Source organism: Maylandia zebra, linkage group LG4, assembly GCF_041146795.1.
Source record: "Maylandia zebra isolate NMK-2024a linkage group LG4, Mzebra_GT3a, whole genome shotgun sequence".
Lineage (NCBI taxonomy): Eukaryota > Metazoa > Chordata > Actinopteri > Cichliformes > Cichlidae > Maylandia > Maylandia zebra.
Genome location: NC_135170.1, coordinates 19,413,236 through 19,430,011, shown reverse-complemented (window position 1 = coordinate 19,430,011; position 16,776 = coordinate 19,413,236). Strand labels below are relative to the sequence as shown.

At 40.5% G+C, this 16,776-nt stretch overlaps 1 protein-coding gene across 1 annotated transcript; it reads left to right on the top strand.

The window, feature by feature from the left end:
* Positions 1-170: 170 nt before the first annotated feature.
* On the top strand, positions 171-15,853 carry il12rb2l (interleukin 12 receptor, beta 2a, like). The gene is made up of 16 exons (XM_024802185.2): positions 171-306; positions 730-822; positions 6,386-6,533; positions 6,637-6,788; positions 6,937-7,070; positions 7,229-7,370; positions 7,756-7,832; positions 7,919-8,177; positions 8,293-8,484; positions 8,589-8,693; positions 8,787-8,930; positions 11,373-11,528; positions 11,692-11,752; positions 12,028-12,133; positions 12,879-13,196; positions 14,752-15,853. Exons 2-16 carry the CDS (start codon positions 756-758, stop codon positions 15,013-15,015), a joined length of 2,325 nt encoding a protein of 774 aa, XP_024657953.2. The 5' UTR covers positions 171-306; positions 730-755; the 3' UTR covers positions 15,016-15,853.
* Positions 15,854-16,776: the final 923 nt, after the last annotated feature.

Sequence of the window (16,776 nt, the reverse complement as noted above, 5' to 3'; positions counted from 1 at the left end):
CTTGAACTTATGAAAAGCGTTTGCGTAATTAAAAAACAAAAAAATAAAAAATACAGGGTGGCTACGACAGACACGTTTCGGGACCTGCAGCGAGTTAGTGTGTGGGAAGAACTGACACGACTAGCTGCCGGCGAGCACGCGCGGGTGAGTTGACGTCACTGGCAATTCCAGCAACTGGGTGGAGCGAATCGGTAACTGCGGAGAGGAGACATTTCTGAACTTCACAGCAAGTTTCTCAGTTAAAACAAAAGCTGCGTGTTCCTGCAGAGCATGGGCGGCTCACATCTCAGCGTGTCTCACCCGGAGGTAAATCATTTGTACCCTAATAATACTTAATATTTACTTAGAAAAAAAAGAGATCATAATTAAGGTTTAATAGAATTTGAGACTAAATAAAATGCCGAGTGTCTGGTAATTCGGTACTTATCACAAAGCTGCTCCCTCCTATCTGGCAATACGCCTATTTTTGTTAATCACCAAATGACTTTACGCTCCACTGCACCCAAGAGGAAGTCTGAAACTGTCAGTCTGTATGCAGTTGGGCTATTTATGCCAGATGTTGTATTTGTGATACGGATGTAGTTACCCCACATGTTGCAGCTACAGGTCAATGCGTGAACTCTTTCTGTAAGACCAACAGAGTTTTTGACTATGTCTTGTGATTGATTATTATTGTTGTTGTTGTTATTTTGTATGTGAGAGTTCCTGATGAATTTGGGCTTTTCGCAGGCACTAGATGCCCTTGTCTAAATGTGATGGCCAGACCTATAACAAGGTGGCTTCTGTCCATCTTGGTGACCAGTGTCTCTGCTGCTGCAGCAGGTAGGCCTGTTCAAAAGCGCTTGTGCACAAATACTCATAAAAAGTACTTGCGCCTGCATTCAAAGGGAAGTGTTATCGCCTTGTACCCCACAACTTTATCAACTGTAATAACCACAACACTTTAACACCCTGTTACACTAACCCACTTAAATGCCATGCTATCTGCAGTGCTGTTTTCTTTACAGTCATGTTTACTGATTATTTGATTAATTCTGTACTTTGAGAGGTTTTGCTTTATCATAACCCCTAAATGATTTGTTTTTCCTGTTCTCTAATGCTTTAGAAATTCCTTCTTTGTACTGCTTTCTTTGTTTAGTAATACTTTGGTTTAAAATCTTAAACTTAAACTTGTAGACACTCACTGTGGTACCGCTGTCCTGACCTTCTCTATACATTTTAAGATTAGAATCATCACCCCATCATTCCCACTGATTTTCAGTCCAGTTCTGGTGTAATTTGGCATCCCTCAGCTTTTTCTCCCTGTTTCACCCTTATTGAGAATTTTCAGCCATTCTTCCACTGAGACCATTTCTGATAATGCTTCAGTGAACAGTAGATGAATCACCTGAAGGGTCAGATGCATCTCTCAGGTCATTTTGTTTGTTCTGGTCACATTTTTTCCTGTTTTTGAGAACGTGAGTTTCCAGTAGTGTCCGTCTGCTGTAGAGAGTTTTTTAGGCTTGACAGTTCTTCTTTTGTAGTTTTGTAGCTGTAGCTTCCTCAAATTTGTTTTAGGACACACTGCACACTATGCCTAAATATGCCATGTTTTCAGCTAAAAGCTCTTTTGGAATCATCTTACAAAAATCCTATTTTATGCCTGTCAAACTAGGTTATATTTGATATTTTTCTTAGATTTAACTAAAGAAATACAAGCAAATTATTTGTTTATTAGACAGGCTGCTTGTAAAAAAGTGGCTAAATACAATAAAAAATGGGTTTTTGCTCAGTTCTGTGTTTTATGTAGGCACAACACTGGTTCGTCCTTTGACTTTGATCCCTTTTTATGCTTGAATGATTCTTTGGTCAGTGTTAAGTGGCCCTAAAAATAGTGTGTGGACATTCCTGAGTGAAAAAAGGAACAAACAACCAAAGAAAGAAACATGTTCCAAGAGAACTAGACCACTTTCAAAGGTTACAAAACAGTCTGGCTCCCCAGATGCAACATACAAAGAAAAGAGGGTAGCTCAAGACTTTTGCACAGTACAAGGGAATGGTTGCAGACTAACCAAGAGCAGACCAAGTATATTAAAGCTTAATTTTCACATTATTTTCCACTTTTCAACTAGGCACATGCAAATGCTATCCATAAATGAATGAGTATTTTAGTTCTTAGTAAAGGACTGACCTGTACAATAACAGAAAATGTTAGTTGGGAGCTTTATGTGCATCACATTTTCCTGAAGCTGAGGACACTACATCAATCTCAACACATTTTTACTATTTATTCTCACTATTTATTTATTTGGTGGCCCATCTATCACACCTATCAGTCTTTCCTCATTGTTTGTGCTGTTTTTAAAGAGAAGTGGTCATAATTGACTAGACTACACTAGTTTTGGATCCAAACTGCACAAACTGCTCATTTCCTGTTCTGCAATCTGCTTTCCTGCAGTAGTCGGCATATATTGAATGGGTTACTGCTAAAAGTGTAGAGGCTTACAAGAAACGTGTAAAGGTGGCAATCTTGCGATGAGTAAAATCAAAGGTATGCGTGTGTGTGTGCGCACAGATAGACGGATGCGCGCACATTTTTTTTCTTGTGGTTGAGAACAGTGTTAGATCTATTGCTTTCTCCCCCTTTTCTTCATCATCTCTCACTTCCTGTATCATTTTATAACAATTATAGTCACCTTTGCTAAAAGCCTTAACTTATGCAATCTTATTAAATGATAATAAATGTGGAGAATATGGTTGGAACTGACGGTAAATCAGTCGTGTTCACTCTTATTTCTTCACTCATTACATGTGTCTGAGTTTGTGAGTCATTGTAGCTTCGCAGTCTGTCACACAGGGTCAGTTTGCTTTACTGTGACTCGTGGGGATATTACCAAATATAGTTTTATTGCAGACGTTTTGTCACTTTCCTTTCTTTGTCTTTTGTTTCATTAGTTTTATTTCCTAGGAAATGAGACAAAGGAGCTGATTTAAAACACATCTGGAGCTTTTTAACAGTAAAGCTGTTATAAAAAGCTAAATTAGCCCCCACTAGCAAGACGCAGAACCACATTAAATATATTAAATAAATACTCGTGCTGTTAGTGTGTTTGGGTTTTAGCAGCAGTGAAGGTGACTGGTGTAGCAAGAGAGAGAGGTTTGACAGAACTGCCAGAAAGTGACTAGAGAAGGGAGCTAAGGCTGGATTTTGGAGAAGGGAGAGTGCATGGTGTGGTTTAAGTAATGTGGGATCTTGAAGTGGATGAGTGCAGGCTGATTAGATGGACAACGAGGTGGGAACTCATTGCAGTTTATTTTTTCTGTACTTCATCTCTCCTCTGTCTTCCTGCATTCTGTGAGCTGGGAGTTTTTATATTCAGCGTGCTGCTGTGTTGCATCAGCGTAGGTTTTTGGTTGAGCAGTATTGAAAGGACAAGTTGTGGAACACATCTGGGAAAGATTTTGTGCATCACTGGCCGAATTTCCTGTACTTTGTTCGTATTTTTAGAAATGTTTGATACTTTTCTACATCACTTTATGTTAAAAAGATCTAGTTAAAGTAATGGAAAACACACAAATCAGGCACTGAGTGGACCTCACCTGCCACTTCGTTAAGCACACCTTGCTAGTAGTGGGTTGGATCAAAGTCTGCCTTTATTCTTCTTGCAAAGATTCAACAAGTTGCCGGAAACATTCCTCACAGATTTTGTCCATATTGCTACAATGGCTGCAGATTTGTCTGTCGCACATCCAGATTCAGATCTGGTGACTGTGGAGGTCATTTGAGTGTAGTGAACTATTTGTCATGTTCAGGAAACCAATCTGAGGTTTGTGATGTGGTGTTTTATCGTGCTGGAAGCAACCACCTGACTCTGGGTACACTGTAGTCATAAAGGGATGGGCAGAAACAATACTCAGGTAGGCTGGCCCAAAGACTGCTAAGAGAATTTTCCCCACATTATTACACAACCAGCAACCTGAACTGTTGATACAACCCTGGATGAATCCATGCTTTTGTATGCCAAATTCTGAGCCTGCCATCTGAATGAGGAAGCAGAAACTCCTCTATTACCCAATTCTGGTAAGCCTGTGTGAATTTTGACCTCAGTTTCCTATCTTAGATGACAGGCATGGCAGTTTGACAAACAGCCACACCAGCCCATCTGGCACCAACAGCCACATTGAAAGTCACTGCAATAACATTTCTCCTTCATGCTAATGCTCAGTTTGAACTGAGCATTAGCATCCGGTCATCCCGGATCAGAGGATGCTGATTTTCTATGTGATTTGATGTTTGTGTTAACAAGAAGCATGTAACAGTTTAACTAATCAAGTGGCCTCTGAGTTTATAATTGAAACAGACTTTTGACCTTTGTCAGCTAGTACAGCGGTCCCCAACCCTCGGGCCACGGTCGTTTGGTACCGGGCCACGAGAGTTGAGGCTCGGGTGTAAAATTTATGGTTTCCAGAGTTTTTATCGGTTTTTAGCGTTGTTTTTTATCGTTTTTATCGTTAACTCGGTTTCCCTGGGTCTTTTCCTGTGTGTTATGAATAAATCTTCTTTTTTTGGTACCGGTGCTGGTTTTATTTTGTTGTATTTATCCAAAACACCATAAAGAACGGTCCGTGAAAGTATTGTCGGACATAAACCGGTCAATGGCGCAAAAAAGGTTGGGGGCCGCTGTTCTAGTATTATCCCTGACACTGAGGGCTCAACATGGATACGAATGTATTTTATTTTCTGTCCTCTTTAGTGTTTAGTTCAGATCCGCAGAAAATCAGAGTATAAAATGCTTAAATATGTCACCCCTTCATGTCAGGGATTAATTATGTTATTCAATATTAGAAATATGTGTTTCTGCTCATATTCACCTCATGTTCAAGACTTTCTGCACATTCAGAACTTTTCACAAAGCCTGTGGTTATAGAGAATTTCCTTGTCAGTTATCCAAGTAGCAACAGTACTTCTAAACCTGGGCTTAAAAAGTGGATCGTAATCCTTGTAAACATGACCCCTGTTTGGCAGCCCACAGTTGGCAGTCAGCTAAAGTAATCTGAAATGTAATGTAATGTTCTCCCTGCCTTGTCAGTATAAGCCCCACCCACCCCCTTACGGGTTCATGTGGACTAAGTGTGGCTTTACCGTTCCTACACCTTCCCACGGTTCACCCAGACCTGCCCACAGTGGGACTACCTGGGCCTGTCTGCTGGGACTGATGCTTTTGGCGTCTTTAGTGTAGTGGTTAAAACGTTTGCTTGGCAAGCAAAAGGTTAACAGTTCAAGTCCAGCCGAAGACACAGATCCCTTTGGTGTGTGATGACTCTGCCAACTCAAAACATTAGGAACTACGTGCTGTGGCGAGAAAGTCGCTGAAAGCTGCGTGAGTTAAAAAAAAATAAAAATACTGACACCAAACCTTCTCTTCATCTTATTTCGTGGCTCCTCCATGGGATGTGTGTGCACAACATAGACATTCACTAAATTGGCACAAAAGATTTCATGTATAAACTGTACAAACTCATATCTGATATAGTTTTTTTTTAATTTAAAAAAAGTCCCACTGTTGGAAAAAGACCTGCCTCTGAGGTTTATAGGAGTAATCCCTCTGCTTCTTTCATTGGGGCGATGTGTTCCCTGAGTGCCCCATGGACTCTATGCCTGCGCCTTGAAAGATCGTCTGCCCACGTGTCCCCCCTACTTTGTGTTGACAGATTTGGGAGGGTGTGGAATCATGGTTCAGCGGATGGGCATAGGCTAATAATGCAGCAGCTGTCTTTAATGGAAAGCGGAACTTCAAATCATAATCTAATGCAAACTAGACAGCTGTCAGAAAAACCATGTATTTAGTTTATTACAGAGACACTTTCTAAATCATTATTTGTAGGTGTGTGGGCTTGATTTCACTGTAAAATGACTGTATATGAGTGAGCATGCCTTTTTCTCATCACCTTTACTTGCATCTTGGCCTGATGGAACACGAGAGGAAGACGTAGAGAAAGGAGTTCAGGGTGTACAAACTAAGAACTGTTTTTATTGAGCAAGAGACAAACATGAGGAAAAGGAATATGGAAAAGGAAGGAATGGGGAAAAGGAAGAGGAAAGACAGAGGAAACAGTAGGAGTGAGGAAGCATTAATGGGAGGAAGAGAACAGTGAGAGGTTTGCCTCTTTGGACTTCTCCTCTTTGGAGCTCAAAGGAGGGATATCCTCCTTCTATCTCTCACGGGCAAGAACAAAAGCATCCTAAACACACAAAGGGAAGCGGGTGAAACAAAAAAGCAGATATGAACTCACGTGAAACATAAAACATAATGAAAGTGGGTCTGAAAATAAAACAGGAAGAAAAACTACAAACAAAACCCAGATTGGTAACAATGACTTGTGTTTGTCCTTTGTGTTTTTTCAGATCCGCCAGCTCCTCCCTCTGATCTTGAGTGCTTTAGACCATGTGACGAGACAAGCTGCCATGTGGACATACAGTGCACCTGGGATCCAAAGTCAGACCCTAAGATCCCCACTAACTACACCCTGCACTGGGAGCCAGCTCATAACCAGTAAATAAAACCCATTTTTTACAGCTGTAAACAATAAGAAATGCCCCCTGAATTTGTCTTGAACTTCTCCTGGTGTCATGTCTCGTCTGGTCTTTTCTTTCAGCGACAGCCATGTGAAAGGTGGGACCAGTTTAGACGGTCGCATTCCTCGAGAGGACTTCTCCGGTGGAGGAGAACTTCGGGTTTGGGTCGAGGCCGTTAACCAGAATGGCTCCAACAAATCTCAGCCGGTCGTCTTTAACGTCGAAGGAATCAGTGAGTCAGTCCCACAAATACAAACGCCACCACAAACGGCAGTAATAATGATCAGTTCCTAATACCGAAAATTTTTTGATGTTTATCTTCAAATGATTGATTTTCATTTAAGTAATATTAAAGATGAAACTTTTTTTTTCACTGCTAGCCAAGCCACCCCCACCTAAAGACATTACAGCCGAACCGGAACCGTTGGAGTTTTTGTGGAACACTTCCTGCATAGAGTCTTCTGGACGCTGTCACATTCGATATCGGACTAAGGGAGAAACAGACTGGCCAAAGGTGTAGTGCGTTTAGGGGTTTTCTTCCCCATTAACAAATGAATACATGAAATAAAGTCCTTAAAAAAGCTTATTAGGCAAGTTAAATTGTATAGTTTGAGAGACAAAAGTGTCATCCAGTGAAATTATGCTCAAGCTTGTTTTTTTCCTCTTGTGCAGTTTGAGGATGAAGTACATAGCACCTACGCAGTGGAGGAACCGGACCTTTTTACGGTTTATGAATTCCAAGTTCGTTGTGACTGTGGTACAGGATTAATGAGCGACTGGAGTAAGATCCATAGCGTTAGGAGCTCAGAGTCAGGTGAGAGTCCTCATTTGGAGTAATAATAATGATGATAAAAATAATAATAATAATAATAACTTAGATCTTTATGGCACCTTTAGTGGAACCTAAGAAATGTCACGAGGATTGCATCACTTTCCCAAGTTTAGCATTTAAGAACAATTCAAAAAAGGTTCATGTTTCTCTGGGTTTTTTTGTTTTTTTGTTAAAAAAAACCTCTTTAACATTCTTTCACATATTACATCAGAATTGGGAAGCCACTTGAATTGTAGCTGATTACTGTAGTTTTGCATTAAACTGTAACTGTTCTCTTAGCTGTTTTAGTGGCATGTCTTTCGTGCAGCTAGAAGGAAAATGTTGCCTTATCTCCCTGGCTTTGTCTCTTTCTTGCAATGCCACTCAGACCCTGTTGGAGAAGTGGATTTATGGAGGGACTGCGGTATTTCCCCTCTAAGCTCTGACTGTTTTCTGACTTGGAAGGTAGGCTGAGAACTAACTCGCTCACTCTGTCTCACCACGAGCCAACTCATCCCTCACTCTCCTCGCCTTTTCTCCATTCCCTCCAGAGTCTCTCTGATTCTCAGGCACGTGGGTTCATTCGTGGATATAACCTCACAGTTTTCTACAGCAACGGCTCTAAATTGCAGATGTCCACGGCCGAGCCAAACAGGCAGTACATGCATGAAATTGTGGAGCAATTGTGCAGCAACGGTACCACAAAATGGTTCCTCAACGCCACTCTGAAGGATGTGTCATCAGTCAGCATAATCGCCTACAGTTCTAAAGGTGCCACAAAGGAATCGTTTCTGAATATATCAACAACAGGTAAGAGACTGTGCAGACTTTCATAAAAACTACAGGACGCTTTGAAGCCCCTAGCGGCATCTAACCATCTCCGATAGGGGATACATTTAACCTTAAGCACTGGTCTCTTGTTAAGGTAAAGAAGAAAATGTTCTAAAAGTTAACCTCGAGATGAATAAAGAGAACCTCAGCGTGTCCTGGGACCCACCGTCTGATGTCTCCGAGCTAAAAGAATACGTGGTGCAATATAAACAGGCAGGATCTCCACCTGGCCGAGAGTTTGACTGGATAAGAGTGAAAAAAAGCCAGAACGGAACATTTTTTAAAGGTCTGTAATGTGTCAAACCTCATTAATTAAAAGAGTTGTTGTTGTTATGATAACTGTTGATTGCATTTTGAACCCTGTTGTGTGTTGTATGTCTCCACCTACAGGTCAGTTTCAGGAGTACAAAGCATACCAAGTGTCGGTGTTCAAGGTATTGAACAGCAAGAAAGTCCTCCATCTCTTCACAGAGATTGGATATTCTCGTCAGAAAGGTGGCGCTCTCTGCTTTGTTCCTTTGATGGTTTCAGGCCACTGTAGCCTCTTTTCTCTCATCATAATAATTTTTTTCTTTTTTTCTTAATCAGCTCTGTTAGCAGTGCCGTCATTTAAGGTGGAAACTCTCACTGAGACTGAGGTGACTCTTCACTGGAAAGCCATTCCTCTCTCCGAGCAGACTGCCCGGATCTGGTGCTACGAAATTGGATACAAATGGTTGGATACGCAAAAAGGTATATAGCAGCAAACTATGTTACAGTTCAGTTATTTCTGGCTGATTTTTGCAAAGCTAACTGTTCATAGTTAGTAAAGAAGATAGCATGCATGCTTAAAATATAAAGCACATTACATATGAAGGGAAAAAAGACAGAAAACAGGATAAAGATTTTTCTGGGTTGTATTTATCAAACATCTCAGAATTAGTCCTATATAGCATAATATAGGACTTGGCTTTGTGTTTTAAATGTGTTCCTGATGTATTATTTCTGCCTTAAGCTCAGGTCTTGTACCAGAGGTCTGGGATTTTGAGGGCTCCGCACAGTATCTTAACTCTTCCCAGGACATTCCCCGAATCTGCTAAGGCCACTCTCTCAGTTTACACCCCCTAACGGTCCCAACAACCACTGGGTCCACTTTGGACTTCCACGCCTATTCCTTCAGCCACTAGTACATAGCAGTCGTCTTGTGCTCCTTTTCTTTTTTCTAGCATTGCTATCAGCTGGGATCACGTCATCTATCACAGCTGCAGTCCCCTGATGCTTGTCAACCACCGCAGTGTCTGGTTGGTTGGCCAACAGCTGTTGGAAGTCCCACAAGACCTTACCCCTGTTGTTCCACTTTCAGAGGTGTGTCCCACTGAGACGTGTGGACTAATACTTACGTGACCCAGATGTTCCTGCACTGTATCCCAGCCACTTGGATTGTGCTTCTGACTGTACATTGTCTTAGGGTGTGAACGATAGGTTCAATTGACATGTACCATACTCGAGAAGAACTTCCCTCCATCCCCTCTCCCCTGCAGGCTTGCACTCACATTGCGTTTAACTGTCTGGGCTAATTCACTGAAGTTTCCTTTAGCGTCACAAATACTTTTTTACTCTTAGATAAAGCTTTTGCAGAACCCAAGGAGCTCATGATTCTGTGCATTTTGTGGCACCCATAATGTGGTGGTGCACCATCTTGCTGAAAAAACTCAGGGAACGTGCCAGCTTCAGTGCATAAAGAGGGAAGCACATCATCATGTAGCAGTTTCAAATATCCAGTGGCCTTGAGGTCTCCATTGATGAAGAATGGACCCACTATTGTTGTACCCCATATACCACACCAAACCATCACTTTTGTTGTTCCAACAGTCTTGGAGGGATCCATCCAATGTGGGTTAGTGTCAGACCAATAGCGGTGGTTTTGTTAGTTAACTTCACCATTCACATAAAAGTTGGCCTCATCACTGAACAAAATCTTCTGCATGAACTGAGGGTCCTGTTCCAATTTTTGTTTTGCCCATTCTGCAAATTCTGTGCGCCGATCTGGGTCATCCTCGTTGAGATGCTGCAGTAGCTGGAGTTTGTAAGGGTGCCATTTGTGAGTAGCTAATATCCGCCGAAGGGATGTTCGACTAATGCCACTCTCCAGTGACATGCGGCGAGTGCTACGCTGTGGGCTCTTGCTGAATGAAGCTAGGACAGCCACTGCTGTTTCTTCATTAGTGACAGTTTTCTTGCGTCCACATTTTGGCAAATCCAACACTGAACCAGTTTGAACACAATTTCGATCTGCTCCTCATGTGTTAACCTCTTTGACATGTCAATGGCAAAGAGAAACTTGCAAATAACTCATGAAAGAATAAAGTTACGTTGAAACCAAGCACACCATTGTTTTTCTTGTGACATTACCAATAAGTTTGATGTGTCACATGGCCCTCTTCCTATTGAAAAAACAAAAGTAGTATCCAAGATGGCCGACTTCTAAATGGCCACCATGGTCACCACCCATCTTAAGGAGTTTGCCCCCTCACATATACTAATGTACCACAAGCAGGACTTTAATATCACCAACCATTCCCATGTTATTACGATGTATCCATTTAAATGGCCCACCCTGTACTACTGAACCCAGTGATTTTTATGGGGGCAGGTGTGGGGTGCAGATAGGAATGCTACTAGATTTGCACTGTGCTCGAGTCCAGATGAACTGTGTCCCAGCCCACCTTTTCAAGCAAGCAATGGCAACTTACCACTGCCTCACTTCTTTTCTGCCATATTTGCAAGAACTTTCACAGCCCAACTTTATTGACACCCGCAGCATGAACGCATGACAGGAATGTGCCGTGGTTTGTAGTATTGGACCTCTGATTTAGGATTTTTTGGAATATAAACTCTGGTCTAATAATTAGAATTTTCAGTTTTTGATTATAGTTTAGAGTTCTTAGTTTACTTTCAGTGTTTTTCTTTATTTTTGTAATCATAGTAGCCTAATGCCTTTGTGCTTTAGTCATTTCATCATAGGTGATGATTTTACAGTAGTATAATCCTACTAATTTCATCTGTCTGACATACGTGCATTATTAATGATTAACACCTGATTAGTGACTTCCTGCTCTGACATATTTGATAAATAAAGACTCAATAACTTTGATTACACACGTAACCTCACTCCAGACATTTTCTCTCTTTCAGTGTTCAATGTAAATGCTTCCAATGATCATCAGCCCTTCACGCTCCGTGATCTCAGTCCAGGCGACTATGAGGTGTGGATGAGAGCTATTACTGAATTTGGACGTGAAGCGAATGCCACTGAAACATTCAAAATAAACCACCAGCAAGATATGTATGGTAGGTAGGATGGGTTTGACGTTATGTTTGAAGTTGTTGTTGATTTTTCTTTATTTTTCTTGCTGGATGTAACTAACTTAGGGTGTAATGGATTGTGCAGTGTTATAAGATATGAACTATTTATTATTTCTCTCACAATGATCGCTTCTCCCTCTTTTTTTAGGGTTATTGATACCAGTTCTGTCTGTTGTTGTGCTCCTTTGTGTGTGTTGTATTTTACTCAGGTGAGACGCTCATCTTAAACTTATCTCTGACATCATATTTGAAGCACATCACAATTGTGTTACGTACTGTTAACAAATACTTTTATATTCTGAATAAATGTTGAATAACATGAGAAATATAGTAAAAAAAAAATATCACAGTATACCAAGGACACAAAACATATTAAATTCAAACTCCCTCCAGTTTTGTCTTTATGAACATAGTTACTTCTACTTTTTTATGAGGTGATCTCCCAGTCTAACATATTTGCTGTTTACTGTCTTGTCTCTGGCAGCGTTTGTCCAGGACCAATCAAAGCATGTCCACTGATATCTTCGTGCACCTATGCGAAAGTGCCTGATCCCCGCAACAGTCACATCTTTAAACAGATGAAGCATCAGGTTAGACTGAATGAAACGTAACTGCGAGGTTTCTATAGACTCCTAAAAGTCTTAATTTTTTTTACTGTATTTGTTATAGTAAAAGCCTTAAGTTATATAAAAAAACAACTTTAATAATGGTTTCAAAAATCCTTTAAAAGATACTTTCTGGTATTGTAAGTAATTAACAAAATGGCTCTTTATAGATCTGTATTACAGAAACAACAGCAGTCATTCTGTGATGTGAAAAAGAAAGTTGTCACAGGACTGTATGCAATCTCATGGAAAACTAAGTAGACATCATCATTCAGCAGCTTGTAGAGCCACATTTAGCAACAACTTAAACTGATTGTTTCCTGTATGGCTATCAGCATCTCACAGTGTTGTGGGGGAACGTCGCTTCAGTTGGTTGAGGTTTGTGGGAATTTTTTTTTAAACGCAGATCTCTTAAGTTCCCACCAAAGCATTTCAATCAGGTTTAGCCACTGCAACATGCTGAGTCTTTCCTTTTTTAGCCATTTGGTTGCAGATTTGCTGCTCTGCTTCGAATCATTGCCCTGTTGCATGACCCAGTTTGGAGCATAATTTACTATACAGAGGAGCTCATGGTGTCCTGGTCTGGCTCCAAAACAATCCCAAGGCTACTAATGACAAAAAATAAGCTAAATCAAGACCAATACCAGTTGATGCATACAGGTCACTGATATATAAACTTGGCTCAATGATAATCAAGAAATTGTTTTTTGTTTTTTCTGTCTCTCTGTAGTTTAATGATCCTTTGGGCTGGATATGCATTCCCGTCTGTGAGCCACAGCCCAAGATCTCTGTGCTCGAAGTTGTAAAAATAAAGTCCCCAAATTTAAACCCTGATGGATTAGTAGGACCAGTGACAGGAGACAAGTTTTCACAAGATGATCAGAGGGAGGATGCTGTCCGAGAGGAGACTGGAAGGTTGGACCGCAGATATGGAAAAGAGCCCTACAGCAAAATGGTTGATTCCGATGAGGAAACGAGTGGCAGCTCATCAGAGGAAGAACAGTTCACGTCTGGTTACGAGCAACACTTCATGCCCTCTCCTTTAGAAGTAAGTTTTATCAAAGCCTCACACCTGATCAGAGACATTATTCTCATTTTTTTCTTTCTTTGTTGTTATTTATTGACTTTATTTAAAAAGAGCCAGTATACAAATAGTAAAGTAATACTATTTTACCTCAGACATACAGCTAAGCACTGGTCCAGGTCAGTCAGCTCACTGAAATTATTTCTTTGCGTCATCGGATGTGCTCCCAACTCTGCCAGCAAGAGCTCAAACTGCCCGGCTGACAACCTGGAATATGTACGAAAGAATCAGAATCAGAATACTTTATTGATCCCTGGGGGAAATTATTTTTTGTTACAGTGCTCCATTATAAGCCAACATTAAGACAAGATAGACAATACGCTAACTAAGAATAGTACAATATATACATATACATACATACATACATAAGTCACTCATAAATAAATAGCTGGAAAAGAAACATGTGTAGCTGTAGCAGCAAACAGTGTGTTAAGTGGATGCGTTGTACAGGGAGATGGCCACAGGCAGGAATGGTTTCCTGTGTCGTTCAGTGGTGCTTTTCGGTAATCTCAGTCTCTCACTGAACTCCTGTGACTGACCAGCATGTCATGGAGTGGGTGGGAGGTGTTATCCAACATTGTCTTTATCTTGGACAGCATCCGCCTCTCCGACACCACCTTGAGGGAGTCCAGCTCCATCCCCACAACATTACTGGCCTTACGGATCAGTTTATTGAGTCTGTTGGCATCTGCGACCCTCAGCCTGCTCCCCCAGCATGCAACAGCATAGAGGATCGCACTGGCCACAACAGACTCATAGAAAATCCTCAGCATTTTCTGGCAGATGTTGAAGGACCTCAGTCGCCTCAAAAAATAGAGACGACTCTGGCCCTTCCTGTAAAGTGCTGTGGTGTTTTTAGCCCAGTCCAGTTTATTGTCAATGTGTACTCCAAGGTATTTATAGTCCTCCACAATGTCAACACTGACCCCCTGGATTGAAACAGGGGTCAAGTGTTTCCTGGTCTTCCTGAAGTCCACGATCAGTTCCTTGGTCTTTGCCACGTTGAGCTGCAGATGATTCTGCTCACACCACGTGACAAAGGAGTCGACCACAGCCCGGTACTCTGTCTCATCAAGCAGCTGTGATACAGCTTCAAGTCCTGGATTAAACCAGGAAATTCTCTCTGCTGCTTCCTTCTCGTGAGAATTGGGTGGACCCAGGATCTCAGTTTCTTACTTTTCTAGTTTAGAAACATCCTGATTGCTTGATGTCAACTTCATTTTTTTCACTGTGTGCTTTTTGAGGGCAGATTTTCTCCCAAAATGCATCACTTTTGGTGTTTGTATACATTAGATGACAAGTTCAGATCACAAAAATTCAGAATTTTGTGTGCTTGGTTTGTAATGGCCTGTAGTCTAACTCTGTCATGATTTGCAGCTTTTGCATTAGTATACGACCATATCATGTTTAGTTTTTGTTTTTTATTCCACTATGATGTCATAATTCTGCCAGTCTTATATACACTTTGCAACTAAAGGCTCCCTTATTTATTCAAATCCTTTTTTCTCTCTCTCTGTAGTTTAATGAGTCCTTGGACTTTATCTGCATTCCCGTCAGTGAGACACAGCCCAAGAACTCTGAGGGATTAACAGGGCCAGTGGTGGGAGATGAGTCCTCGGAGATGGAGAGCCCAGATGATCAGAGGGAGGGTGGAAGAGAGGTGTACAACAAAATGGATGATCCCTATGAGGAGACAGGGGATTTCTGTAACTCATCAGAGGAAGAACAGTTTACATCCGGCTATGAGAAACACTTCATGCCCTCTCCTTTGGAAGTACTCTAACATTGGCTATATCGCCACACCTCATCTGGCACGTTGTTTGTTTGTTTGTTTAATATACGATTGTTTAAGATGGGAAACCTCTGGATAGCCTTTTTCTTGAGATGCCTGCAGAGCATTTGGGTCACTGGAAAAATTTGTCTGCTGAAGCTGATTTTATGTCTCTCTCTGTCACAGTTTTCAGCTTTTGCATTAGTTTGTTCCATCTAATCATATCATGTTTATTGCTTATTTTTTGGATACTTTTTCTATTTCAGTTAAAGTCGACTCGCTCTGCATCCCACACTTTGCCCAGCATTGAGCCTGACTATGACAACACCAACAGCAGTATTTTTAAGAGTCGAAACATTTGCAGGATGTGCAGTAGTTTACAATAGTTTATTTCTGCATATTAACCCTAATCAAAGTGCACAGAGTGACAAATTATACTGACACCACCTGCTAAAACACTTTATGGTATTATAAAGTATCTCAGGAAACTCAATAGAAATAAAAGTTATCTGTACAATTATAAAACTGTGCTTTAAACAGATGTTTGTTTGTTTTTTCACATAAAGCGTCTTTAGGTAACACTGGATCTAATTTTATCATATCCATGACCTGTATGAAGTCACTGGAAATAGAGTCTGAATTTGTTGCTATTTACTCACACACATGCTCTGTAAATGCCATCCATCCACTCTATTCCAATCCAATCTGGGTTGTGGGGTAAATGACAATCCTTTGAATTTGATTTTTAAATGATTTTGAGTGTGTTGGAAATATTAACATCTTTCTTAGTTTTTTACATTGTTGTACAATATACTTTATATTTTGATAAATAAAATGTCTGTCAAATACATGTACAGCCATCACATTTGATTTAAATTACTAATATTGACTGTTTAAGCAACACCATGCTGGAGGAATATGGTGTAACACACAATTTAGGTGTAATGATTAGAGATTACACTTAATAACAAAACCCAAAAGGCCATAATTGTAACACATGGTTAAGTTGGTTGTTATAGATAGATAGATAGATAGATAGATAGATAGATAGATAGATAGATAGATAGATAGATAGATAGATAGATAGATAGATAGATAGATAGATAGATAGATAGATTGATTGATTGATTGATTGATTGATTGATTAAAAGTATATTTTGGATTATGATTGCAGTTTTAAGATCAGAGTTGGGTGGAGAGGAGTGTCAGGGATGCTTTATGACAGAAGGATAGCAGCAAGAGCGAAAGAGAAGGTTTACAAGATGGTAGTAACCTGCTATCATGTATTGTTTGGAGATGGTAGCAACAACAAAAATAAGTGAAGATGAACAAGATTAGAGGGACAGCACTGGAGACAAAGTTAGAGGCACAAGGCTAAGATTTTTTGGACATTTACAGAGGAAGGATAGTGTTGAAGATGGATCTGGCAAAGAAGGTGACCACAGAAAAGATCTGTGAATGTAGTGACGGAGGAAATGCAGAGGGTTGGTGTGACAGGGGAGCTTGGAACACAGTGAGATAGTGGCAGATGTTCTGCTGTGCTGACGCCTAAAGGAAAGAAAAAAACGAACTTCTGTGCAGTTAACTACATTTATACTACATTTATTTCTACATTTAACTCCTAATTAATGCACAATCCATCTTTTAGGTCGTCTTTAATTCCATTTTTAGTTAAAAAAAAACTTGCGTGCATACAACGTTTATTTAAAACAAAATGCTTATTTTTTGTTGGCGGTAGTATTTAATTATAGTATTATATATTGTTATTGTATT

What these genes read in the sequence shown, in the direction of transcription:
- il12rb2l (XM_024802185.2), top strand. Translation starts at nt 756, where the DNA reads ATGGCCAGACCTATAACAAGGTGGCTTCTGTCCATCTTGGTGACCAGT. An exon ending in GAGAAACAGACTGGCCAAAG is followed by an intron (nt 7,071 to 7,228) that starts GTGTAGTGCGTT and finishes CCTCTTGTGCAG; the next exon opens with TTTGAGGATGAAGTACATAG. An exon ending in GTGTGTTGTATTTTACTCAG is followed by an intron (nt 11,753 to 12,027) that starts GTGAGACGCTCA and finishes TGTCTCTGGCAG; the next exon opens with CGTTTGTCCAGGACCAATCA.